Source organism: Thamnophis elegans, unplaced genomic scaffold, assembly GCF_009769535.1.
Source record: "Thamnophis elegans isolate rThaEle1 unplaced genomic scaffold, rThaEle1.pri scaffold_28_arrow_ctg1, whole genome shotgun sequence".
NCBI classification, from domain to species: domain Eukaryota; kingdom Metazoa; phylum Chordata; class Lepidosauria; order Squamata; family Colubridae; genus Thamnophis; species Thamnophis elegans.
Window position 1 is genome coordinate 1 of NW_022473760.1, and position 26458 is coordinate 26458.

Consider the following 26458-nt stretch of genomic DNA (forward strand, 5'->3'; position numbering starts at 1 on the left):
GCACTGCAGGCTACTGCTAGATCAGCAGGTCAGCGGTTCAAATCTCACCGGCTCAGGGTTGACTCAGCCTTCCATCCTTCCGAGGTGGGTAAAATGAGGACCCAGATTGTTGGGGGCAATATGCTGACTCTCTGTAAACCGCTTAGAGAGGCCTGAAAGGCCTATGAAGCGGTATATAAGTCTACTGCTATTACTATTGCTATTGTCTCTCCCCTCCCTTCCTCTCTTTCTGTCTCTATGTGTGTCTGTCTGTCTGCCTGTATCTCACTCACTGACTCACTCAATCACTCACTGTGTATGTGTCTCTCTCTGTGTGTCTGTCTGTCTCTCTGATTCCCTCCCTCTCTCTCTGTGCCTCTCTCTCTGCCTGTCTGTCTCTCTCTCGCACACACACTGTGGTCCCCTCGCCTCCTGTTCTCCGGCTGCAGCACAAGGCCACGTGTCCTGCATTGCCCTCTTGTCTCTTGACAGTTGCCTCGTTTCCAATGGAGGGGGTGCGTTTTCCTCCCTCTGGGAAGCAGGCGTTTTTCACACCGGGCAAGTGAGAACAAGTCCCCGCCAGTCTCCGAGGCTGTAATTGTATGGGCTGTGCCCGCGCACCTATATTTTCCACGGCATGCAGCCGCGATTCTGCGTGGCCGGTGATGACTCCAGAGCCCACCCGCGGGGAATTTCGAGGGGGGAGTCTAAAGTTTAGAGTTCCGATGGTCTTAGCAACCCCTGTGAAAAGCTCGTTCGGCCCCCAAAGGGGTCGCGATCCACAGGTTGAGAACCGCTGCTTAAGAAGGAGAAGGAGAGGCACTGCTTACACCTTTGTTTCTTTCCCGCCTTCCTTTTTTCTATCTCTCGCTTTTTATTTTATCTTTTCTGAAACTTAAATAAAGGTTTTTGTTTTTGTTTTAAAGAGGGAGAATCCTGGAAGGGAGAGAGGGGAGAAGGGCATTTCTCCTGCCTCACACTGAGTTGCTACATGCTAGGACAGTGTTTCTCAACCTTAGCAACTTGAAGATGTCTGGACTTCAACTCCCAGAATTCCCCAGCCAGCGAATGCTGGCTGGGGAATTCTGGGAGTTGAAGTCCGGACATCTTCAAGTTGCCAAGGTTGAGAAACACTCACTAGGACCTGTTGGCAGCCATGCTTAGCCTGTCCCCCCCATACTGAGCTCTGTCATCTGCAGGGGGTTGGACTAGAAGACCCCCAGGGTCCCTTTCCAGCGCCATGATTCTAGGCCGTTTGAGGAAGCGGATGGGTCTGGGGGCAAACCGGTGGAGCCCAGAGGGTCCCGCGTAAAGTGCTTGTCGGGAACCTCACCGCAGGTCTGTTTGTCCTTCGGGTCCGGCGTCACAGACTTCCTCCTTTTCCGCTGGTTGCCGAGCAGCGCCCTTCCCCGGCCGGATCTCTTGGCGCAGATCTGGGGGCCCGAAGAGGAGCAGCAGACCAACGGGTGGTGGGGAGGCACTGCAGAACACACAAAATGTCAAGGGTTCAAAGCCAGGCTGGGTTTGCTTTGGGGGGGCATGGAAATTAAGCCGGTCAGTCTGGCTTAGCGGTTGAGTTGATACAGAAGAGAGAGAGAGACTGGGAGAGGGGGAGCTCCAGGGTGGATAAAAATAGATGATTTTTCTTTTAAATTTTATTCACATTTTTTATTTTTATCAAATTTCTTTTAATAAAATGCTTTTTGTCAGCTACTGAGGATTTAATGGCTGCCAGCTGATGTAAGGTTGTAAACTGTAAGCTGTAAGCCGATGCAATGTGGATGAATCATAGAAATAGGTATAACCAGTTTAAGACTGGTGGGGTCCACACAAGTCGTTTACCGTTTTAAAAGGTGCCTATATATAGGTGGCCATTAGAGGGTGTTTCTCTTGTCGTGTATCTCATTTCTCTCCTTGTGCAGTAAGGGATTTATCTACCATGTGAATGTCTGTATATATTTGTGTATAAACCACTATTAATTGTCTGAAGGCCCTGTGTTTCGCTCCTGCGTTTATCTCATAATAATAGTCAGTCTGCCAAAACTCTTGACACTTTTGGAGTAAAAAAATCATCTAAAGGTAGTATTCTATTTAAGATAACATTAATAATTTTGTGTATTCAGCATGAAATGGAGCTTAGTTATGTAGCATGAGGCTGTCTATTCTGCAATATTTACATTTTTGATAAACTCATTCCAGGAATCCATGCTCTGCAATATTAAAGATTCTAACTACCAGCAAGAATGAGTCCGTACATTGAAAGAGCACCTGTCACTTCAGATCCATCAGGGTGGCAGCGCCTGTTAGCGGGCATCCACTCACCTGCAGCCCGCCATGTTCCTCACCTGGTTGTGTCCCTGCCACATCACCAGCCGTCCCATTAAAGTGAACGGGACTGTCGGTGAGTCAACAGCAGGTCAGAGGAGGGGCCGCTGCGGGACGGAGATGACGGTGGCTCTTTAAAAAGTATGATTTAAATTGTGACCCGACAAAAGGGCGAACGACAAAACCACGCCCGACTAAACCACGACGTCATCAACGCGGCAACAACAGGGCGGAGATAGAAGGGCGCTTTACAACAGCGCTTCGACAGAAAGCCGATTTAACTTAAGGTAAGGGTTAGGTTTAGGGATAGGGTTAGGGTTAGGTTTAGGGTTACGTTTAGCGTTACATTTAGGGTTAGGGGTTACGTTTAGGGTTAGTTTTAGTTTTACAGCGCACTTCTGTCGGCACGCTGTTGTCGGCGCGATTCAGCGCTCATTCGTCGGAGCGCTTTAGAACATGCAGTTTTGTCACCGCGGTTTAGTCGGGCACAGTTTTGTCGCTCGCCCTTTTGTCGGGGAACCGATTAAAATTGAGTTGATTTAAACCAAGCCATTTTACTAGTGATTTCAACCAGGATTTAATCTTAGACTTGATTTAAATCAAATCCACCCGGGTGACTTCTAGTTCTCCCAAAGGCATGGAAGCTGTTGGGTGACTCGGGATAGTCATTCCTGTTAGCCATTTTAAAAAATATATATATACTACTGGTTCTGTGGGCGTGGCTTGGTGGTGGTGGGTCCTGTGACTGAGTGGGCGTGGCCAACTCGATGTCACTCATTAGTGAATGCTGCATTTAGCGTTGAATTCTGTGGTGGAGACAAAAACATTCAGATTGTCTCTGCCACAGAATTCAGCGTTAAATGCAGCAGAGGCAATCCGAACGTTTCTCCCTCCATTCACAGCACAGCTGCTGCTCCCTTTATGGTCCCCCCCCCAGCTCCCTCCCTCCCCGGGTCTATCTTAAAGGGACAGGCTGCAGCAGCTGTGCTGTGAATGGAGGGAGAAACGTTTGGATTGTCTCTTCTGCATTTAACGTTGAATTCTGTGACAGAGACAATCCGAACGTTTCTCCCTCCATTCACAGCACAGCTGCTGCTCCCTTTATGGTCCCCCCCCCCAGCTCCCTCCCTCCCCGGGTCTATCTTATGGGGGTCTTCTTATCCCATTGGCCACCTCCAGAGGTGAGCACCCTCCCTTGGGGCCCCCATTTTTCAGCTACTATCACTGGAAGAAGAGCCAATGATGTCTAGCCACCTTCGACAACATTTTCTTCAAATGGAAGGTCTGCACTCAAGAATCCACAGGAGATTTAAAAAAAAAAGTGACAGACCACAGGGATCTCCTGCAGAATCTGTCCCAATGTGGACAGGTGAACCCAGGAGGCGGAGGGGGGTGGGAGTTATCTCATAAATAAAGCTAAAGGTTTCCCTGTCCAGTTGGGTCCAACTCTAGGGGGCCAGCATTAAAAGACAATTTCCCTACGGAACACTCTTACCTTCCCAGGGAAGTGGTACCTGTTGATCTGCTCGCATTTGCTTGCTTTCAAACGCCCAGGTGGGCAGGAGCTGGGGCGAGGATAGGAACTCACCCCGTTGTACAGTGCTTGGATCTCAGTGGCACACAACGGGGTGAGCCAGCTGACAAGCTGCCACCGTTAACCATTGAATAGTTATCTAGAAATTGGGTTGGAGTTGCAAATGGCTCCTTCCTGGAGTGTGAGGTGCCTGGTTGGAAAGGCCTGTTTGTGCCCAGAATTTAATACACATACCCCAATAACAATTAAGGTGGATTTCTCTCCCCTGTGCGGTCACCTTATTCCTTCACTCTGTCTCTCTCCAATTTTATTCCTTCTCGTTCCCTTTCTTCCCCTTCCCAATACTTGGGCGGGAGGTTGGACTAGATGACCTACAAGATCCCTTCCAACTCTGTTAATATAAACTAATCCAGCAGTCACCAATTGGTGGTCCACAGATTTTGTTTTTTTTCATTTTCTGTATTGCACTAAATCAGGGGTCCTCAAACTACGGCCCCGAGGACGGATACATGCAACAAACGCTTGTGTTGCTGCAGAGAGTCTCCCCCTTCGGGGTGTTTTTGTGTGGGTCGGAGGGGGGCTGAAATTCCGACATGGGGTCTGCTTTGGCCTCCTAGTGGGGGGCTTGGGGTGAAGGCTGGAGGGCGAAGAGCCAGAGGGCCTCATTCCAGTGGGACTGCATCATGGCCTGGAAGTAGCTGACCGTCTCAGCCCGCTGAGCCTCCAGGGGCTGGCACCTGGCCTGGCACTCCCGCAGGTCTTCCCTCTCTTTGGAAAGCCTATGCTCCTAGTCCTAAAAAGAGGGTGAAAATTTGGGTGCGTCTTATACACCGAATGTAGCCCCACCCATCCACTGGCCCCCACCCTTTGGCCTTTGCCTCCCAGCAATTTACCTCCTTGCAGCAAACGGGGGGCTTGGGGAGGCTTCAATAAGCTATAGGAATCCCTGCAGCCTGAAACAGCTGATGATCGGGAGAAAGTGAAAGTGAAACTTGCTGTTTGCTCCACCTGGCAAATTGCTGGGAAGCAGATTTGTTTTTTCCTTCTGCTAATCAGTCTGCTGCAAGGAGCTAAGTCAACAGCTATAAAGGCCTCTAGAAGGTTCAAATTATTAGACTCATTTTTTTAAAGACTGCTTTATTATTATTATTGTTCTAGGCAACTTAACAAAATGAAGCAGCTTTTTAAAATAAACGATTGATCTGAAGAGGCCCCCTGCTATTGTTTTAAAAAGTGCTATTCTTTTAAGTAGCAGAGAATAAGCTCTCAGAAAGCCCATCAAAATTGAACAAAAAACGGTCTATTTTTTGCTCATTTCTGCCCCCCCCCCAGCCCCCAGAGGGTCTCTGAAAGCCTCCCTAAGGGTATTCACGGCCATTTTGGTGAAGGGGTGGGGTTTCAGTTGGAGAGCCATTTGCTTGAAACGGTATAGGGCTTCCTGCCTAGGCAGGGGGTTGGGCTAGAAGACCTCCGAGGCCCCTTCCAACTCTGCTATTTTATTATATTGTATCGTCCTTGTTGCTCTTCTCTGCACGCTTTCTAGAGTCTCCGCATCCTTTTTTTTTTGGTATTGCGGTGACCAAGTCTGGTGTCCCCACTGCCAGGGGTGACACCTTTAAGCCAAGGAGTACAAACCGAAGTGTATCCGGAGACTCAGCTGTTGAAGGTGGAGACATGTACGAAAACTCACCAGATTTGTGTTGGTGCACAGGGAGATGCTCCGTATTGCTATGGTCTCGGGGCGTCACATAGCGGATCGAAGTTTCTTCGAGGTACTTATCTACAAGGTCGGGACATACTGAAGGGGAAGAAAGGAAAACGTGTGACGGACAAAACTGCCAACCGTACAAAAAGAGTAATAATTGGAAACACAGGTAGTCCTCGACTTACAACCACAATGGAGCCCAACATTGCTAAGTGAGACAGTTGTTAAGGGAGTTTTTGCCCCATTTTGCAGTTAGTCACACAGTTGTTAAGTGGCTTCCCCACTGTCGGGCGGTTACAAAAGGCGATCGCAGGATGCTGCGACCGTCATAAACATGAGTCAGTTGCTAAGTGTCTGGATTTTGGTCATGTGACCATGGGGAATGGTCATAAGCAGAGGTTCAGCTGTTTCGAATGGGTGGCCCCAAATGCTAATGGGAATTGCGGCCTCCTTCCCTGGCTCCATGCCCTCCACATTAGGCACATTTTTGAGGCCGAGCACATGCAGGGAAGGCCAGGCGCATGCGTGGAAGTGGGCGCACGGCAAACCGGTGGCAGCAACATGTGACACCACCGCTGGTCATAAGTGTGAAAAATGGTTGTACGTCACTTTTTCCAGGGCCGTTGTAACTTTGAACGGTCACTAAAGGAACTGTTGTAAGTTTGAGGACTACCTGTATGCCTTCAGAGCCGAGGTGGCGCAGTGGTTAGGGTGCAGCACTGCAGGCCACTTCAGCTGACTGTTATCTGCAGTTCGGCTGTTCAAATCTCACCGGCTCAGGGTTGACTCAGCCTTCCATCCTTCCGAGGTGGGTGAAATGAGGACCCGGATTGTTGTTGGGGGCAATATGCTGACTCTGTAAACCACTTAGAGAGGGCTGAAAGCCCTATGAAGCCGTATATAAGTCTCACTGCTATTGCTGTTGCTATTACAGCTTTAGCGCGATGCCTTTTTGGAATGCCAACATTCTACCCACGAAGAGGAAGAGAAGCGGGGTTTAAATTAGATTTCTTTAAAGGAAATGGTAAAGATCAGATGCAGAAGGAGATCAGCCGACGGAGGGTCCAACCTGCAGACCCACCCCCGGTATTGTCTTTTATTTTATCCAAGCTTTAAACTGCAGAAAGGAAGTAAACCAAGGTCTGTTAGGCAGAACCAGGGCTGAGGAAACACTTCCAGCCATGCAGACAAACAAGGGAGGAAGCAACGAGGCTCGCGGGTGGCCGCTTTAAGACTTGTGGACTTCAACTCCCAGGGTTCCTGGCTGAGGAATTCTGGGAGTCGAAGTCCCCAAGTTTTAAGGTGGCGAAGGTTGGAGAGGCTTCTAACGTCACGGGGTTGGCCTTTTTTTAAATTTTATTTTATAAGTTTCTTAAAAGCGGCGGGATGGAATTCAGCCGAAAGATCAGTCAGTTGTCCAACACGGGGAAATAATGCAAAAAACGTCACTTGCACAAGTTGCATGAGGCCCTTTGTGTGGCTACACAGGGTCATTTTGTCTGCAGGGTGGAGCTTGGCCAACCTGCAGAAATCTTCACCAACAGGGCTCAGGGCAACATTTCCCAACCTTCCCCTTCTCTGGACTTCAACTCCCAGAATTCTCCAGCCACCTCGGTCAATTCTCTACAGCAGCATCGCCTATAATGTCATTGTATTGAGGAGGGAGGGAGGGAGGGAGGGAGGAGGAGAAGGAGCAGCTAAAAAAGGAGTGAGAGGAAGAGTAGTAGTAGTAAGAAAGGGAGTGAGGAAGGAGAAGAAGGAGCAAGGAGGGAGGGAGGACGAAGAGGAGGAGGAGGAAGGAGGAGCAAGGAGGCGGGGGGAGAGATAGGGAGGAGGAGGAGCAGGGAGGGAGGGAGGAAGAGGAGAAGGTGAAAGGAGGAGGAGCAAGGAGGAGGAACAAGGAGGTGGGGGAAAGATAGGGAGGAGGAGGAGCAGGGAGGGAGGGAAGAGGAGAAGGTGAAAGGAGGAGGAGCAAGGAGGAGGAGCAAGGAGGCGGGGGAGAAATAGGGTGGAGGAGGAGCAGGGAGGGAAGAGGAGAAGGAAGAGGAGCAAGGAGGTGGGGGAGAGATAGGGAGGAGGAGGAGCAGGGAGGGAGGAGAAGGAGGAGGAGCAAGGAGGCGGGGGGAGATAGGGAGGAGGAGGAGCAGGGGGAGAAGAGGAGGAGGAGCAAGGAGGAGGAGCAAGGAGGCGGGGGAGAGATAGGGAGGAGGAGGAGCAGGGAGGGAGGGAGGAGGAGGAGGTGAAAGGAGGAGCAAGGAGGAGGATGAAGGAGGCGGGGGGAGAAATAGGGTGGAGGAGGAGCAGGGAGGGAGAGAGGAGGAGGAGGAGAAGGTGAAAGGAGGAGGAGCAAGAAGGAGGAGCAAGGAGGTGGGGGAGAGATAGGGAGGAGGAGGAGCAGGGAGGGAGGGAGGGAGAGAGGAGGAGGAGGAGGAGGAGGAGGAGGAGGAGGAGGAGGTGGAGGAGGAGGAGGAGGAGGAAGGCTTTCAGCATAGCTGGGTCTTCACTTTGGGTCAAAGAACGGGCATCCCCAGAATTTTTCTATACAATGAAATACAACCCAGGACAACAAATACAAACAACATTAATAGTATAAAGAATAAACAAGGAATTAGGAAAAGAAAGAAAGAGAGAGAGAGAGAGAGAGAGAGAGAGAGGGAAAGAAAGAAAGAAAGAAAGAAAGAAAGAATCCTCGACTTACAACTATTAGTTTAGCAATGGTTGTAATTCAAACAACGGCACTGAAAAAAAGTTACCACCAATCCTTGCCTTGTGACCGTCGCAACATCCCCACAGCTCCTCAATCAATCGGCCCGTGTTTAGGACGGTTCCAGAGTTCAAAGGTCACGCAATTGACCGTCCCAGTCGGCTTCCAACAAGCGAAGCCCAAGGGGAAAGGCAGATCTGCTTAATGACCACGTGATTCACATAATCACATTCAGGGGTTCGCTTAACAACCAAAAAGTTCATCAAATCAGACGAGCGACTCACTTAACAGCCGCCCTGCTCAGCACACAGGAAATTCCGCTCCCAATTGGTCGTAAGTCGAGGATTCCCTGCAGACATCCGCAAATGAACAGAGGCCCTTTCACACAAGGCGTGTCAAACCCAATTTCACTGACGCGTCAGCATGATGGTTGACCTCAGAGGGCCACTTGGCGTGTAATTCTAGGTATCATATTATGATTTGGATTTTTGAGTTGTGGGATGGCCGAGAGGTGGAGCTCTCGCCTCACAATCAGGAGGCCGTGAGTTCAATCCTAGGTGGAGGCAGATATTTCTCTATCTGGGCACGATGAGAATATATCGGCCAAACAAAACTCCGCATTGGCGACAGGGAAGGGTATCCGGCCAGTAAAACACTCCGCTAGTTCCATTCCGCTGCCCAGACTCCACCCCTCCAGAGATTATAGGGCCGTTAAAAGACAATGATGATATTAACTCAGGTTTCTTGATCAGCTTTGACCCGGGCCTGGCACAGGCCTTTCCTCCCGTCCTTGGGGGAGAGTCTGTGGTGAGAGTGGCCACTTGTGGGAAAGAAAGAGGAGGAGGGGAAGGCAGCAGGGCAGGGAGGGGTGAGAACGGAAGAAACCCACGTCCCGAGCCCCTTCTGTCCTTTCTCTTTCCTTCCCTCGCTCTCAGGCGGAGGGCGCTTTAACCATGCCCACCCCAGTGGTTATGGCTGGCGCACAGCTCCACGCATTGCAGAGGCTCCCGGTGCCCATCCTGGCCTGGCACTGCTGCCACTGACGAGACCCCTGAAGAAGCAAGGCGGTAACTGTTCCATCACCTCCTCCTGCTGGCCTGCTTGCCCGCCAGATCTAAAGACATCACGGGCCGGATCTGCCCGGCGGGCCTTCTCCCCACCGCCCCCCCCAGAAAGCCAAGCGGGAGGCGACCTACCAGCCTTCCTCCTCTTCAGGGTGACGTAGGGCAAGAGGTCGTGGCGGGTGATGATCCTCAGCAGCTGCAGCACCTGGCGGAAGTTGGTCTCGTCACAGCGGCCCTGTCGCTCCAGCGCCAGGAGGAAGTCCTGCCCGCTGCGGATCATGCCCCGCTCGTAGTCGTCGATGACGTCCACGAAGAGGAACGAGAGCACGCGGACGTCGCGGTGAGTCAGGTGGGTGCCCACGATGTCAAACATGCGGTGCAGGCTGTAGAGGCCGTGCTCCCGGTCGCCCTCCTCCTCCGGCCAGGCTTGCTGGTGGCTGCGCTTCAAGGTCGCCATCTTGGGCGTCTGCGAGAACCGGGCCCGGCCGCCCAGCATCCAGGGGAACGGAGGGGACGGCGGGTCTCCTTCAACGGGGGCACTGGAAGAGAGGAAAGCAAGGCCCGGTCAGAGCCCCCCAGGCTGCAATTCGGGCTGAAGAGGGGTTAGCTAGCCCTGAACGGCTCTGCCTAGTGACTTCATCTTGGGGGGGGGGGGTGTCTTTGGTGCTCTCTGGGCCTTTCTTGTTTGCCTTTCATGACCCAACCAGGTAATAGCATCAGAACTAGAAGGGAGCGGGGTTTGCAGGGGGACGGGAGGACGACTGTGGGGTCCCTGGGGCTCTCTGAGCATGGCTGCTTTCTTACAGATATTTCATGACCCAACTAGGTAATATTATCAGAACTAGAAAGGGAGAGGGGTTTGCGAGGAGGAGGAGGAGGAGGAGGAGGAGGAGGAGGAGGAGGAGGAAGAAGAAGAAAAGGACTGTGGGGTCCTTGGTGTTCTCTGAGCTTGGTGGTTTTCTTTCAGATTTTCATGACCCCACTAAGCAACATCATCAGTGCTAGAAGGGAGAGGGGTTTGCGAGGAGGAGGAGGAGGAGGAGGAGGAGGAAGATGGGGTCCTTGGGGTTCTCTGAGCAGTTGCTTTCTCGCAGATGTCTGCACAGCAGTGGAGGGATTCAATTTTTCTTACTACCCATTCCATGGGCGGGGCGTGGTGGGCGTGGCAGGGGACGGATACTGCAAAATCTCCCTTCCCTCCCGATCAGCTGGGACTCGGGAGGCAGGGATTAGATGGGGGCGTGGCCAGCCAGAGGAGGCATTTGCCGGTTCTCCAGGACTGGTCGGAACCTGCTGAAGGCCCCCTCTGGCGCACAGACCTGCCCACCCCCAGAAGGACACAGCCCAGCCGGCATTTCAACCCACAAGAACAACTGGGGGGAAAAGTGGGCCTGTTAGCTGAGCCCACAACAAAGGCCTGCAAAGCCTTAATTGGTGACAACTGGCACTTTCAAAGGCTGCACTCAGACGCCAACTGGGCAGGGAGAGCAACTGGCGGATTCCCTTCCCTTCCTCTGGAGCCAGGGACGCCCGTGACTCTTCGGCCTCCTTCTCCCCAGAAGAGGACACCGTATTTTTCGGACTATAAGACGCACCGGTGTATAAGACGCACCACGGTTTCGAAGGAGTAAGAAATAAATAAAAGATTTTTTGTCTGCCCATCCCCCAGGTGCAGTTGGCAGCCTTCAGCAGGGCTGGGGGAAGGCAAAAACACAGTTTTTGCAAAAAAGGATGGAAAAACAGCCATTTTTTGCAAAAAACGGAGGCATTTTTGCCTCCCCCCCAACCTTCCTGAAGCCTGCAGAGTGCTCCTGGGGGCTTCAGGGGGGCGAAAATGGCTGTATTCAGTGTATAAGACGCACCAACATTTCCACGCTCTTTTAGGGAGGGGAAAGGTGCGTCTTATACTCTGAAAAATACGGTCTGCGTCGCTCGGGGTTGAAACTGTGGGTATCCTTGGTTGCTAACTGAGCCTTGTGGTTTCCCGCCAGACGTTTCATGACCCAACTAGGAAACATCATCAGAAGGGAGGAAGAGGGGGGGGGCAGGGTTGGCTCTCTGTTTAGCAATGTTGAAGTTCCCCACTCTGGCAACGAAACGTGTGCAAGGAAACAAAAGGATCAAGGATCCCACAATTGTTGTTCTCCTCCTCCTCAAACCCCTCTCCCTTCTAGCACTGATGATGCTATCGAGCTGGGTCACGAAACATCTGCACGAAAACCACCCAGCTCAGGGATCAGCCAAAGGGCCCCACCGTGGTCTCTTCTGCTGCCATGTCTTCTGCCTCCCTGGCCTCGCTTTTTTTGGGGGGGTGGTGTTTCTAGGACTCTCAATTAAAATACGATCCTTTTATTACCATTTTTCTTGGACCCAGGCCCAACTGATGTGCTAAAGTGGATTTCTTGGCCGGGGACGGCTCTTTTGGTGCCAAAGGCACTTAAGGGCTAGGCTAGAGGGAGGAAGGGAGAGGAGAGAGGAACAGAAAAGTAAGGAGTTTTGTTTAAAATTCATGTTTTTTACATTGAAAAAATACAAGCAAGAATTCCGGAGTTGGGGGGGACCTTGGAGGTCTCCTAGCCGAACCCTCTGCTCGAGGAGGCGGCCCTGGGAGCAGATTTCAACTGCATCCCGTGCTGGTAAGTTCCCGGTGTGTGACGGCCGTATCGGCAAACACTCCAGGATTTGCAAACAGCTTCATCTTTAAAGGAACTCTTCAACGGAGCCCAGGAACCCTGCAATTCAAGAAGCCTCCAGTCCTCGACTTACAACTGGTCGCTTAGCGACCCTTCAAAGTTACATCACACCCAGGAAAAGGTGCTTTTGCCCCGGATTTGAAGTTCCAAAGATTTCCCAGCAACCCCTGTGGTCATGTGACCACATTTTGGGCCCGGCAACAGGCTGAGATTTATTTACAGCTGCCTGCCTTTACAGATTGACAGCATGATTTATGCTTTTGAGAGCAAACTTATTTATTTCCAGTTTCCCATTTTTAAAAAAATGCTCCATAGCTAACAATGGCTACACTTAACAACCACAGGGTTCACTTTACAACCACTACAAAGTGGGTCGTAAAGTCAGTCACGATCACATTAGCAACCCATAGGACAGTGTTTCTCAACCTTGGCAACTTGAAGATGTCCGGACTTTAACTCCCAGAATTCCCCAGCCAGCGTTCGCTGGCTGGGGAATTCTGGGAGTTGAAGTCCGGACATCTTCAAGTTGCCAAGGTTGAGAAACACTGACATAGATGGTAAATCATAGATAACAGAGAGAGAGAGGTGTGTTAGAGATGATACATAAGAGTAGATAGGAGATGGATGGATGGATGGATGGATGGATGGATGGATGGATGGATGGATGGATGGATGGATGATAGATAGATAGATAGATAGATAGATAGATAATGGGTGGATGGATGTAGATAGTGGATGGATAGATAGAGGATAGGTAGGTAGGTAGGTAGGTAGGTAGGTAGGTAGGTAGGTAGGTAGGTAGGTAGATAGGGGGTGGATGGATGGATAGAGGATAGATAGATGATAGATAGATAGATAGATAGATAGATAGATAGATAGATAGATAGATAGATAGATAGATAGATAGATAGATAGATAGATCGATCAGTGTTTCTCAACCTTGGCAACTTGAAGATGTCCGGACTTCAACTCCCAGAATTCCCCAGCCAGCATTCGCTGACGTAGATAGCTGGCTGGGGGATTCTGGAAGTTGAAGTCCGGACATCTTCAAGTTGCCAAGGTTGAGAAACACTGCCATAAAGGGCCTGAATATAATGACCCAAACTAGGAAGGAAGAGATGAGGTGAGTAAGGTTGTCAGTAAGGAAGACTCTCATCCCAGATTGAGGAATTGCAAAGTTCAGCAGAGCCATTAGGAAACACAGATAAGTCCTTAACGGAGGACCATAACTGAGCCAGTGCTGAGTGAGAAATCTGTTGGGTACGTTTCTTGCCACCATTACCATATTGTTCAAACTATAAGACCATCTGGATTATAAGACGCACACTTGGAGGAGGAAAACAATAATAAAAAAAGCCAGAAGTTTTGTCTTCCGAGATTTTGGACTCGTGCTGGAGCCCACCTTCGGGGGATTTGAATGACAAACGGTCATAAGTCACATTTTTTTCAGTGCTGTCACTAAACAAACTGTTGTAAGTCAAGGACCACCCCTGTTCCTCAATTTCACTGGCCCACAGAGCTTTGCATGCAGAAAGTCCCAGGTTCAAGTCCTTGTAACTTCTCCAGAGTCTCAGAAAGCTTCCCATGGAGATTAGATAGGCATTCACACATCCTGGTAGGTAATGTTTAATCGGGGTTCGATGAACGGTCTGCAATTTTCACCTGATTGTAACTGACTAGTGGGAGTGAAGTACTGCACTGACATGGGACCAGGAGTGGTTAGAGAGCATCATCAATGCCATGAACGTGAGTTTGAACCAACTCTGGAAGGCCATGGAAGAGGACATTGGGGTGGGGACGATGGGAGACGGAGCAAAATCTAGGCAGGTCAAAAGTATGGAAGATGACAGAATAATTCTGGGAGAGTCACAATGTCATCCCAAAGCTCCCAGGACTGTTGTGGGGGAATGAAATTAGGGGAGGCCTCCATGTATACCCTCGTAAACTATGAGTGAAAAAGCAGGATAAAAATGCAACGACAACTACAGGTAATTCCCAACCATTCGTTTTAGTGGCCCCTGGAAGTTTCAACAGCACTGAAAAAAAGAGGCACCGCATTTTTCGGAGTATAAGACGCACCAAGGTTTTGAAGAGGCAAATTTAAAAAAAAGTAGAGCGGTAGATACAGGAATAGAGAGGGAGGGAAAGAGAAATACAGTAGGGAGGGAGAGAGAGAGAGAGAGACAGTGGGTAGGTAGGTAGATGTTTCCAGGTGTATTTATCCATGTGCTGGAGAAGGAAATCGCTGACAATCTGCAGCACTTAAGACTTTGTTTCTGCTGGCACAGCGCTTGATCAATCTAATTCTCATCAACCAGTTAAAAGAGCTTTCCAAAAGGAAAAAAAAAGTTTTTGCACTCTGCAATCCTCCCCAAAATAGCCCGTTTTTCGCAAAAACAAGCCCGTTTTTTTTTTAAAGGCATGAATAGCCTTGGGGGGGGGGCTTGCAGAGTGCTCCCGGAGGGCTAAAAACAAGCAAAAAACCACCCCATTTTTCATGAAAACGGGCCCGTTTTTTGGTCAAAAAATTGCATGCATAGCTTTATGGAGGCTTATAGAGTGTTGCTGGGGGCAAAAATGGCCCATTTTGTGCTCATTTCTGCCCTCCCCAGCCCCCAGGAGCTCTCTGAAAGCCTCCATAAGGCTATGCACGGGCATTTTGGTGAAGGGGCGGGGCTTTGGGAGGCGAAAAATGCTGTATTTGGTGTATAAGACGCACCCAGATTTTCAGTCTCTTTTTTGACGAAAAAAAGGTGCGTCTTATACTCTGGAAAATACAAGTAACTTATGACTTCGCAACTAACAATAACAACATGTTGGTCGCAACTAACAATAACAACATGTTGGTCACACAATTAAAATTAGGACGCTTGGTTAAAGGATAAAGAGGAATTGGTGTACTTAAAGAGATGGGGAAGATTTTATGAAAGGTTAGAGAAAGACATAGAGAAGAGAAAGTAGGGGGAAGACGTGGAACCCAGACGATACGCCATTAAGTAGAAAAGGGGGGCAAGAGGGGGGAAAATAGGGAAGAAAATAATAGTATATAAGTATATATTCAAAAGTAAGATAAAAAGGGGGGGGGACATAATCAGGATAGATTTGAGAAGGAAAGGGAACAAGAAATGATATTCAACTATTTTTGGGTCTGTGGAAATACCACCCCAAGAAAATAAAAAGTAAGAGCTGGAAGAGACACCTACAGCCATAGAAAAGAGAAAGGAAAAGAGGAGGAGAGGAGAGGAGAGGAAGAGGGGGGAAGGAAGATAAGAGGAGAGGAGAGGAAGATGGAAAGGAGAAGGAGAGAGGGTAGGAAGGGGAAGAGGAAGAGAGGAGTAGGGGAGAGGAAAAGGAAGAAGGAAAGGAGAGAGGAAGGAAGAAAGTAGAGAAGAGAGGGAGGGGGAGAACGGAAAAGAGGAGGAGAGGAGAGGAAGAGGAGGGAAGGAAGATAAGGAGAGGAAGATGGAAAGGAGAAGGAGAGAAGGAGGGAGGGTAGAAGGGGAAGAGAGAGTAGGGGAGAGGAAAGGAAAGAAGGAAAGGAAAGGAGAGAGGAAGGAAGTAGAGAAGAGAGGGAGGGGGAAAAAGAAGAGAGGAGGAGAGGAGAGGAAGAAAGGAAGATAAGAGGTGAGGAGAAGAAGATGGAAAGGAGAAAGAGAAGGAGGGAGGGTATAAGGGGAAGAGAGAGTAGGGGAGAGGAAAGGGAAGAAGGAAAGGAAAGGAGAGAGGAAGGAAGAAAGTAGAGAAGGGAGGGAGAGGGAGAAAAGAGAAGAAAGGAAGGAGCAAAGATAAGAGGTGAGAGGAAGATGGAAAGGAGAAAGAGAAGGAGAGAGGGTAGAAGGGAAAGAGAGGAGTAGGGGAGAGGAAAGGAAGAAGGAAGGGAAAGGAGAGACGAAGGAAGAAAGTGGAGAAGGGAGGGAGAGGGAGAAAAGAAAGGGAAAAGGAGAAGGTGTCAAAACAGGTGAGGGATGGTAAACGGAGCAACCCAAACGGTATGTTATAACCCTGTAAATGGAATGACAAAGGTATAAGAACAACAAATGTAGAAAAAAAAAGAATAATAACTATGTGAACCTATAATTGTATATGGAGAACAAAAAATAAAACTTTTCAAAAGAAAATTAGGACGCTTGGCAACCGGTTCATAATTTAGAATGGTTTCAGCATCCTGGAGTCACGTGATCCCTTTTTGCGACCTTCTGGGAAAGCCCGATTCACTTTGCAACCGTCTGACTGACTTAACAACGGCGATGATTCCCTTAACGACAGTGGCAAGAAATGTCGTAAAAGGGGGCAAAACTCACTTAGCCACTGTTTCGCTTGGCAATGGAAAGGGCGGGCTCGCCTGTGGTCGTAAGTCGAGGACCCTCAGCCACAAAGACCTAGATTCAGGCTGATCCCCCAATGAATCCAAACCCACCGTGTGATGCTTAGCACTAGGTGTTGATTGGACCCATAAATGGTTGCAAGGTGAGGACTAGCTTAGGCAGGTCCAGAGGGATCGCTAACAATAATCGACAAGGAAACAATATAATAAAATATTATAAACAAACCAAAGAGGAAAAAAAACACAGAATTTTTTTTAAAAAACCTGGTAATCTAGTGACCAAGGGATGCCACCACAAATTCCCCACGCAAACCGCACACATACGGGCTCCCACTTGACACAAGATAAAAAATCTCTTTCCTCTTTAAGGGGCTTCCAGACCTCAGGCCCAGGTGGGAGAGGGCAGGTGTCCAAACACAACCACAAACCAACGGGGGGCTGACTGAATGATGGGCACGGGCACAGCGAGGGGAGTGAGACGACGGGCAGAGTCCAAATTGGATCAACAGATAAAACACCCCTCCAAGTTTCTTTCCGATTCTGCCACTCGTGGAAAAATCCAGCCTTGCAGGTAACTTCCATCAGCAAAACCAGCAGCGGTTTTCACAAAGGCAGAGACGACAGCCAATGAGTGATACCAGAGTAAAGGGAAAGATTCCCCTTGCACATAGGTGCCAGTCGTTCCCGGCTCTAGGGGGCACTGCTCATCTCCGTTCCAAAGCCCAAGAGCCAGCGCTGTCCGAAGACGTCTCCGTGGTCCTGTGGCCGGCATGATCAACGCTGAAGGCGCCCAGAACGCTCTTCCCTTCCCACCAAAGGTGGATCCTAGTTTTCTACTCGCAGTTTTTACCTGCGTTCGAACTGCTAGGCTGGCAGAAGCCGGGACAAGGAACAGGAGCTCACTCCGTTACGCGGCGCTAGGGATTCGAACCATCTAACTGCCGGCCTTTCTGATCGACAAGCTCAGCATCTTAGCCCCTGAGCCACTGCGTCCCATAGTATCACAATACAAAACTCACTGCACATTAATTCAATGGACCAGGAGTATCCTATGCGTGCTCACCTCACCCCCCCCGACCCAAAAAGTGCGATGTTGTGGTTAATGAACTCAAGAGTGGGGAGACCCCGACTGGGACCACCACTCTCCCATAGACCAAAGTATCTCACAGGGTTACTACGGGGTTACTAGAGGACACAATGACATACATAGGCAGTCCTCAACGTACGACCACAATTGAGGCCGAAACACCTGTTGTTAAAGCGAGACAATACTTAAGTGAGTTTTGCCCCATTTGACGACCTTTCTTGCCGCAGTTGTAAAGTGAATCACTGCGGTTGTTAAGTTAGTCACACGGTTGTTAAGTGAATCTGGCTTGTCGGGAGCTCACAAAAGGGGATCACACGACCCCGGGGACTGCAAGCGTCATAAATAAGAGCCAAGAGTCCAAATTTTGATCAAGTGACCACGGGAAAGCGGCAACGGTCATAACTGTGAAATAATGGTTCTAAGCCACTTCTTTCAGTGGAAGACGGTCGCTAAACAAACATTGCAAGTTGAGGACTTATCTACACTTGAGTCCTTGAAGGAAAACCAGTCTGGTGAATAGAAATAATCCATATCTTTCACTAACAAATACGAGTCTGTAAGGTTTCATTTTTAAAAATTAATGCTTGTAGGCCTATGCTTTAAGGTTTAGGCCAGGGGTCTCCAACCTCCGCAACTTTAAGACTTGGGGACTTCAACTCCCAGCGGATGCTGGCTGAGGAACTCTGGGAGTTAAAGTCCCCAAGTCTTAAAGTTGCCGAGGTTGGAGACCCCTGGTTTAGGGAAAGAGAAAAGAGAGGTAAGGACTGTGATAACATATCTAAACTCAGACTAGTTCAGTCTTTTTCCTATTCAACAAGCACTCTAGATTCACTTCTCTTAGGAGAAAGTGCAATGGAGCTGACACCTTCGCACATCAAACGTTTGTGTGTGTGTGAGAGAGAGGAGGGATGACTTTGCTCTGGGACTTGCCAGAAACATGGGAGCGTTTGGGGAAATTTGGAGCAATAAGGGGGTGCTATTGCCAGCTGCAATAGCGGTTCCACCACAAATCCGCGGTAGACTAAAGCGCGCTCGACGAAAGCGTGTACGTGACGTCATCACAGCGCGACGAAAACGGCACGCTGTGAGCGGTAAATTTAAAATTAAAGCGAAAACCTTACCCTAACCCCCCCAAACCTAACCCTAAGCCTAACCCTTAACCTAACCCTAAACCTAACCCTAAACCTAACCCTTAACCTAACGCTAAACCTAACGCTAACCCTTAACCTAACCCTAAACCTAACCCTAACGCTTAATGTAACCCTAAACCTAACCCTAACCCTTAACCTAACCCTAACCCTAACCCTAACCCTAACCCTAACCCTTACCTTTATGTGAATCGGCTTGCTTTAATTTAATTTTAATTTTAATTTAATTTATTTTTAATTTTATTTGTCGCGCTGCTGATGACGTCACGTACGCGCTTTGATCGGGCGCGCTTTAGTGGACCGCGGTTTTGAAGGGTCACGGCAATAGCAATAGCAGTTAGACTTATATACCGCTTCATAGGGCTTTCAGCCCTCTCTAAGCGGTTTACAGAGTCAGCATATTGCCCCCACAGTCTGGGTCCTCATTTTACCCACCTCGGAAGGATGGAAGGCTGAGTCAACCTTGAGCTGGTGAGATTTGAACCGCCGAACTGCGGATAGCAGTCAGCTGAAGTGGCCTGCAGTACTGCACCCTAACCACTGTGCCACCTCGGCTCCTTAAACAAGGTTTACGATACGCCTGACAAAAAAAAAACGGGTGGGCTGGGCAGGGGTATACGGAGAAGCGGAGGAAAGTCACAATTATTTCTGCGGGGGGAGCTGGCCCTTGAAAACACGCCGTCTAAAATTCTTTGCAATGCACCCAGGAGGTTTTTCCAATCCCATCAGAGACGGCCAAAATAAGGGAAGGCCCCCCAAACCTCTCATTTCACTCCAGTGGCCTGTCTTCAAATATGCAGGGGGCTCCCTGTTGTTGGTTGGTGTCTTACAGATGTTTTCAGTGGTTTGCCTGGCCAGTTGCATACCCCATTCCCCTCCAGTACTGATGAGGTTGTCTAGTTGGGTCATGAAACGCCTGCAAGAAAACAGCCTAGCTCGGAGAGCACTAATGACCCTCACAGTCCTCCTCCTCCTCCCATCACTGATGATATTACCTAGTTGGGTAGTGAAAGGTCTGCAAGGAAACCACCAAGCCCAGAGAGCACCAAGGATTCCACAGTCATTGTCTTCCTCCTCCACCCCACTCCTTTCCACCCCACTCAGCACCAAGGATAGCAGTTGCCCTCTTCCTGTCTTCAAACCTCACTCTTTTCTAGCACTGATGATGTTACCTAGTCAGGTAATGAAATGTGAAAACCACCAAACTCAGAGAGCACCAAGGACCCCACAGTCCCTTTCTTCCTCCTCCTCCTCTATTCCCTTCTATCACTGATGATGTTACCTAGTTGGGTCATGAACGGCCTGCAAGAAAACCACCAAGCTCAGAGAACCCCACGGTTTAACCCTAGTTACCAAATCAGTTTCTTCAAATATGCGCCAGAAGCTAAACGTGACCCGTCAAAACCGCGCTCAACTAAGCCGCGCCCGATTAAACCGCGTCGCTGACGTCATCAACAGGGCGACAACAGCCAGCGCGGAGAAAGAAGGGCGCTTTAAATAGCGCTTTGAAAGCAAGCCGATTCAACTTAAGGTAAGGGTTAGGTTTAGGGTTAGGTTTAGGGTTAGGGTTAGGTTAAGGGTTAGGTTTAGGATTAGGTTTAGGGAGGTTAGGTTTAGGGGTTAATTTTAGGTTTAGGGTTTACAGCGTGCTTCTGTCTCCGCGCTGTTGTCGCCCTGTTGATGACGTCAGCGACGCGGTTTAGTCGGGCGCGGTTTAGTCGAGCGCGGTTTAGTGGTGGAACCGAAGCTAAAAGCTCCATTCCACAAATGATCAAGGTATTGTTTCTCTCTCAAAGGTATCATGAGATCTCCTGTTAGAGACTTACTCCTCCTTCCCTTTTCTTACTCCACTCCACACACCCTACTCCCTTCCAGCACTGATGGTATTACCTAGCTGGGTCATGAAACGTCTGCAAAGAAAAAAGAATAGAAAAAAGAACCAAGCTCAGAAAACAGCAGGCACCTTACAGTCCCCCTGCTCCTCCTCCTCCTCCTCTCTTCCATTCCACAAGCCCCATTCCCCTCCAGTACTGATGATGTTGCCTAGCTGGGTAACGAAACGCCTGCAAGAAAACAACCGAGTTCAGAGAACACCACAGTTTAACTCTAGCTACCAAATCATTTTCTTCAAATATGCGCAAAAAGATAAAAGCACAACTCCACAAACTCCATTCCACAAATAATCACGGTGTCCTTTTAAAAGTCTCTCTGAAAGGCATCAAGAGATCTCCTGTGAGAGAGACTTAATCCTGGACAGCCCTGGAAACTCACCTAAAACTGCAGGTCAACCAACAGGAAGGAAGGAAGGAAGGAAGGAATGGAGGCATTGTGCTCTACTTATGTTACTGTGTCACTGATTATGTCATGGCAGCCCTTGCGATACTTTAGCTTATGACAACTATGGCACACTAACCTTATGTCTTTGTTATTCTCTGGGGTTCCTGCTTGGCCATGTCTTGGATAAGTGATAGGGCACAAAGGATCAGGGAGGAGCACACACATTTTAAAATCATTTTTTTAAAGAGGAGGGTCCCTGCCCCGGGTGAGTTTTCTCCTAGAGTTATATTTCAGTCCATGCCTCACAGCCAAAACAGGTGTCCTCACTCTCTCTTTCAGGCTGTAAGAAAGAAAAAACGATATGAATAAGAGCCCCCCCAAATGATCTGCAAATTTCAGCCACGTCTCTTTCCTCCTGGAGTGGTGGAAGCTCCACCACAGGTGGTTTCTAAGAAGATACTGGACAGCTGCAATGGATCGCCTGCTAGAGGAGAAGACCTCCGTGGTCCCTTCCAACTCTTTTAACTGTGTATTCTATTCTTTTCTTCCCCTCTCCTGACCACAGGCAAGGGCGTCCCTCTCCCCAGGGACGCTAAGTTTTCAGTCACTCAAAAATAGCTGAAGGGATGATCATAGGGTAAGAGTGGAGAAGGTAATTGAGGCTACAATTACCTCCAATAGACCGATTAGATCCCACAGATTAGGCCTCCTCCGAATTCCATCTACTGGCCAATGCCGACTGGCGACCACCCGGAGGAGGGCCTTCTCTGTGGCTGCTCCGGCCCTTTGGAACGAGCTCCCCGTGGAGATTCGGACCCTCGCCACCCTCCAGGCCTTCCGCAAAGCCCTTAAAACCTGGCTGTTCAGGCAGGCCTGGGGCTAATGAGTTTCTTGTCCCCCCTCGAATGGTATGGTTGTTGAGTGTTTTAAATGTGGTATTGTTTTGTTCGTGTTCTTTTTCTCTTATTTGTAACCCCCCCCCCACCCCACCCCCGATTTGGTTGTGAGCCGCCCTGAATAGGGCGGCATAGAAATATAATAAACTCAACTCAAACTCAACTACTGTATTTAAAATATGAAGTAGCGATTGGCTTATGCATCAGTCTGTAAAGAATATTTCACAAGAGATATCCAAAACGTTTCTCCCTGCTTACAGGAGCCGCCTTAATTATGCAGCTTTTGGGGTCCTTGCTGTTCTCTGAACTTAGTTCCTTTCTTGCAGACGCTTCATGACCCAAGGAGGGAACTTCATTAGTGAAGAGGTGGGGGATAACCAGGAGGAGGAAGAGGAGGAGGAGGAGGAAGAAGAGAACTGTGGGGTCCTTGGTGCCCCAATAACCAATCAAATAATATAATCAGTGTTAGAAGAGAGGGGGGGAGAGAAGGAGGATGGCTGTGGGATCCTTCAACTTGCTTGCTTTGCTGCTGACATTTCATGACCCAACTAGGTAAAGACATCAGGGTAAGAGGATATATGTGGACAAAACCCGATTTCCCTTTTCCACAAGATCCTTTGCTTCCTTCGCTCAATGCCGATTTAAACCCGAAACAATTTCCAATTGCTTTCAAACAGAAACCCACTGAAATAAACTTTTCCCAACCGACCAAGAGGAGGAGAACTGCAAACGATGGGTTGCATTAATCAAGGCAGCCGATTTACCGTTTAATCCAGTGTTTCTCAACCTTGGCAACTTGAAGATGTCCGGACTTCAACTCCCAGAATTCCCCAGCCAGCATTCGCTGGCTGGGGAATTCTGGGAGTTGAAGTCCGGACATCTTCAAGTTGCCAAGGTTGAGAAACACTGGTTTAATCGGTTAGAGATCCATGATCTAAAAACGGAGGTCTCCAACCTCGGCTCCTTTAAGGCTTGTGGACTTCAATTCCCAGAGTTCCCCAGCCAGCACACAGGAAGTCCTCGATTTGCAACCGTTCCATTTAGTGACCCTTCAAAGTGAGAACGTCGCTGGAAAAAGTGACTTGCGACCGCTTCTCACACTTACAACCGTGGGCCCCCATCCCCGTGGGATTTAAGGGATTTAAAACTCAGACACTTGGCAAACTGACTCATTATTCACGACGGCCGCAGTCTCCCGGGGGACACGTGGGTCCCTTTTTGCGACCAGTTAAAAAGATTCGCATAACAACCACCGTTACTAACTGAACACCTGCAACGATGCTTACTTAACAACTGCGGCAAGGAAGCTGATGCAACTCACTTTAGCAACTGTCCGGCTTAGCCACGGAAACGTTGAGCTCAACCGTGGCCGTAAGTCGAGGACTACCTGTAGAATTGGGGGATTCTGGGAAACGGAAGTCCCCAAGTCTTCAAGTTTGGACAATATGGTGATTATTTTCAAAGCTTTCATCCCTTCCCCCCCCCCCCGCCAGCACCAAACCCCCTCAGAGAATCCCCAAATACGGTGTCTTTGGGGCTGGAGGGGAGGGGGCGCATGGGGGGGGGCGTGAGCTTCGCAGGCCTGGCTCTGAGCCCCCCAGGTCAGCCAGGCCAGGCTGAAGGGATGGGTGGGTGGGAGAGGCTGGAGGGTCAGGGTGGGCTTCCAGCAGCTGCTCTGCCTTGCCAGCCAGTCCCCTGGGCCCCCAAAGCCAGGGAATGGAGGAGGGGGGACCCAGGGACCCTGATTGGGGAGGGGGAGCTCGACCCTCCCCCTTATTAAAGTTAGCCCTTCCTGCAGGGAGAGGGAGGGGCTGCGGGGGGGGAGACCCCGGGGGGGGTGTCTTTGGGGCTGGAGGGGAGGGGGCGTATGGGGAGGGGGCGTGAGCTTCGCCACAGAAACGTTGAGCTCAACCGCGGCCGTAAGTCGAGGACTACCTGTAGAATTGGGGGATTCTGGGAAACGGAAGTCCCCAAGTCTTCAAGTTTGGACAATATGGTGATTATTTTCACAGCTTCCATCCCCCCCACCACCACCAGCACTAAACCCCCTCAGAGAATCCCCAAATATGTCCCTGGGTCCCCCCCCTCCTCCATTCCCTGGCTTTGGGGGCCCAGGGGACTGGCTGGCAAGGCAGAGCAGCTGCTGGAAGCCCACCCTGACCCCTCCAGCCTCTCCCACCCACCCATCCCTTCAGCCTGGCCTGGCTCACCTGGGGGGCTCAGAGCCAGGCCTGCGAAGCTCACGCCCCCTCCCCATACGCCCCCTCCCCTCCAGGACACCCCTGGGGTCTCTCCCCCCCCCCGCAGCCCCTCCCTCGCCCTGCAGGAAGGGCTAACTTTAATAAGGGGGAGGGTCGAGCTCCCCCCCTCCCCAATCAGGAGTGGGCCAGGCCCTCCCCGCCGCCCCTCAAGCCCTGGGGGCGCTCCGGCCCCGCCCCCGAGGAACGCCTGCCCCAGGGCCACGGGACGGGGCCGGCCCCTCCCTTCTTCAGCCGCCCCCTCCCCAATTGGGCTCCTCCCACCCTCCGTCCCCGCCTCGCCCCCTCTCTCACTTTCTCCTCAGGGCCGCCGGGGAAGCCATGTTGGGCCCAGCCGCTCCGCGCCCCCCCGCCGGTGACGACCAGACCACGGGCGCCGCCGCCGCCGCAGCAACAGGAACATCCGGGCAACCGGCGCCTCCTACCCAGAGAGAGGCAGAGGGAGAGAGAGAGGCGACATCCGGGCCTCCCTGACCTACCGACCCCGGTTCAAACCGTGGGCGCGGCGAGGCGGGGAGCGCCATCTTTGTGGCTGGAACCGGGGAGGCGTCGCCGGAGCGGGCGGCCATGTTGGGGAAGGGCGGGCGCCGCTGCTATTAAACGGCCATGTTTAGGAAGGGCAGAGGGCGCGGCTAACGGAGCAGGGGCGCGGCCATCTTGGGAAAGGGCAGGCTCTTGGCCATTTGTGGGCGAGAAGTGGGCAAAAAGGGGAGAGGCGCCCCCCATTTGAGTGGCGGGGGGGGAAGCGGGAGGAAAGAGAAAAGCGGCACCGCCTCGCTTTTGGGTGAGGTCCCTCTGGGCGTGGACAGAGTGTAAAATAAACATCCTGCCCTACCAGCCCCAACACAAGCAACCCCGCCCCGCCCATGCGCCACGTGCCACTCCTCCCCTCCCCCCCCGCGCTTCTGGGGTTCCTGGAATCTCCCGGCGTGGGCGGAGCCGATGACGTTGTTTTCTGCAGGAGTGGGCGGGGCTTTAAGGGCAGGACTCTCACTCATGGTAGGGCTAGCAAAGCTGATTAAGTCAGTGTTTCTCAACCTTGGCAAGTTGAAGATGTCCGGACTTCAACTCCCAGAATTCCCCAGCCAGCATTCGCTGGCTGGGGAATTCTGGGAGTTGAAGTCCCTGACATCTTCAACTTGCCAAGGTTGAGAAACACTGGATTAAGTGATTGGAATATTTGCAAAAACATTAAAATAACTCAAGAGCCTTGTGATATCTTGCAGATAACACAACATTTTCCCAGTAATTTAGATCACACTTTTCAGGATAAATTGTTGACTAAAATGCAGTCTGTGTTACACAAAAATAGACTTCTAGAAGAGGGATATCCAACCATGGCTACAATTAAGCCTGGCTGGGGAATTCTAGGAGTTGGCCTTTGAGGTCTTAAGGTGGCCAACTCTGGACACTCCTAAAACTCCTTTCCCACAGGGCAGAGATCCCTGACCTTCATTTCCCTTCCTTCATCCCTTTTAAGCACTTGACCTATTAACCACTGAAAGGGGGGGGGGGGAAAGCCTGTAACAAGATTAATGAAGATCATCTGTGTCTTTAGGTTGGACATATTTAGAGGCTACGGAAAGAGAATTAGAGGGTGGAATTTATAGTTCTGTCCAGTGAAAATTCAATGGTTTAGTTCAACAGCATTCTGAAGCACCAACTAATCAGTCACATTTTAACCTAAACTATTGGATGGAGCCCCCCCCCCCCCCATGCAGTTAGTTCAGTATGCCAGGTGACTGCAAAAACTGGTGTCCTATAAGCAGGTGCGTTATCTAGTTTGGTACTAATGAAACATCTGCCAGGAAACCACCAAGCTCTGAGAGCATCAAGGACTGTTGTAATATAATTCCTTGTGTAGGCGTAGCAGTCACCCATGGCCCAGTGGATAACGGGGCATGCGCAGCCATGCTGAACCACACAGGAGAAAACAAACTCCTAAAGAACATAACATCCTGATAGTGCATAACATAACATCCTGACAGTTCACTCTAGATGTGCCTTACCCAATGACGCCCAGGATTTGACCATATATAGACAGAACTTCCCTGAGATTAGAAATTGTACTTTTACAAGCTGTTTTTAACCACATGCTATTGCTCCTCCTGCCTTTGTCCTATCTCAATAAAAGGGGCTCTCAGACCCCCAATCTGGGTCGCTCCATCCCGAGAAAGATCGTGTCCTGTCTTTTCTCCACATTGGCCTCATGGACGAACCACGGGAACGTTACAAAGGACCCCACAGTCCTCCTCCGCCTTTCCCTTTGCAAAGCCCGCTTCCTTCTAGCACAGCTGGCTGGGGGATTCTGGGAGTTGAAGTCCACAGGACTTAAAGTCGCCAAGGTTGAGAAACACTGTTCTAGCAGGACTACTATTCCCACGGGTCAACCCTGAGCTGCCAGAATTCTCTTAAACTGGTGTTCAATGACCCATATACTCTCACATTCTAATTAGTTCATGCT

The 26458-nt window shown here is 50.3% G+C and overlaps 1 protein-coding gene across 3 annotated transcripts; it reads right to left on the bottom strand.

Moving 5' to 3' along the window:
* Window positions 1–1135: 1135 nt before the first annotated feature.
* On the bottom strand, window positions 1136–24483 carry DEDD (death effector domain containing). Of its 3 annotated transcripts, XM_032238552.1 has the most exons (5): window positions 24289–24483; window positions 21168–21180; window positions 9444–9850; window positions 5529–5636; window positions 1136–1459 (listed from the first exon to the last, which is right to left on the bottom strand). In XM_032238552.1, exons 3-5 carry the CDS (start codon window positions 9805–9807, stop codon window positions 1188–1190), a joined length of 744 nt encoding a protein of 247 aa, XP_032094443.1. In that variant the 5' UTR covers window positions 9808–9850; window positions 21168–21180; window positions 24289–24483; the 3' UTR covers window positions 1136–1187. The 3 variants fall into 3 exon arrangements, with proteins under 3 accessions (XP_032094443.1, XP_032094441.1, XP_032094442.1); XM_032238550.1 differs by lacking the exons at window positions 21168–21180; window positions 24289–24483 and adding an exon at window positions 20977–21161; XM_032238551.1 differs by lacking the exon at window positions 21168–21180 and having other exon boundaries at window positions 1137–1459.
* Window positions 24484–26458: the final 1975 nt, after the last annotated feature.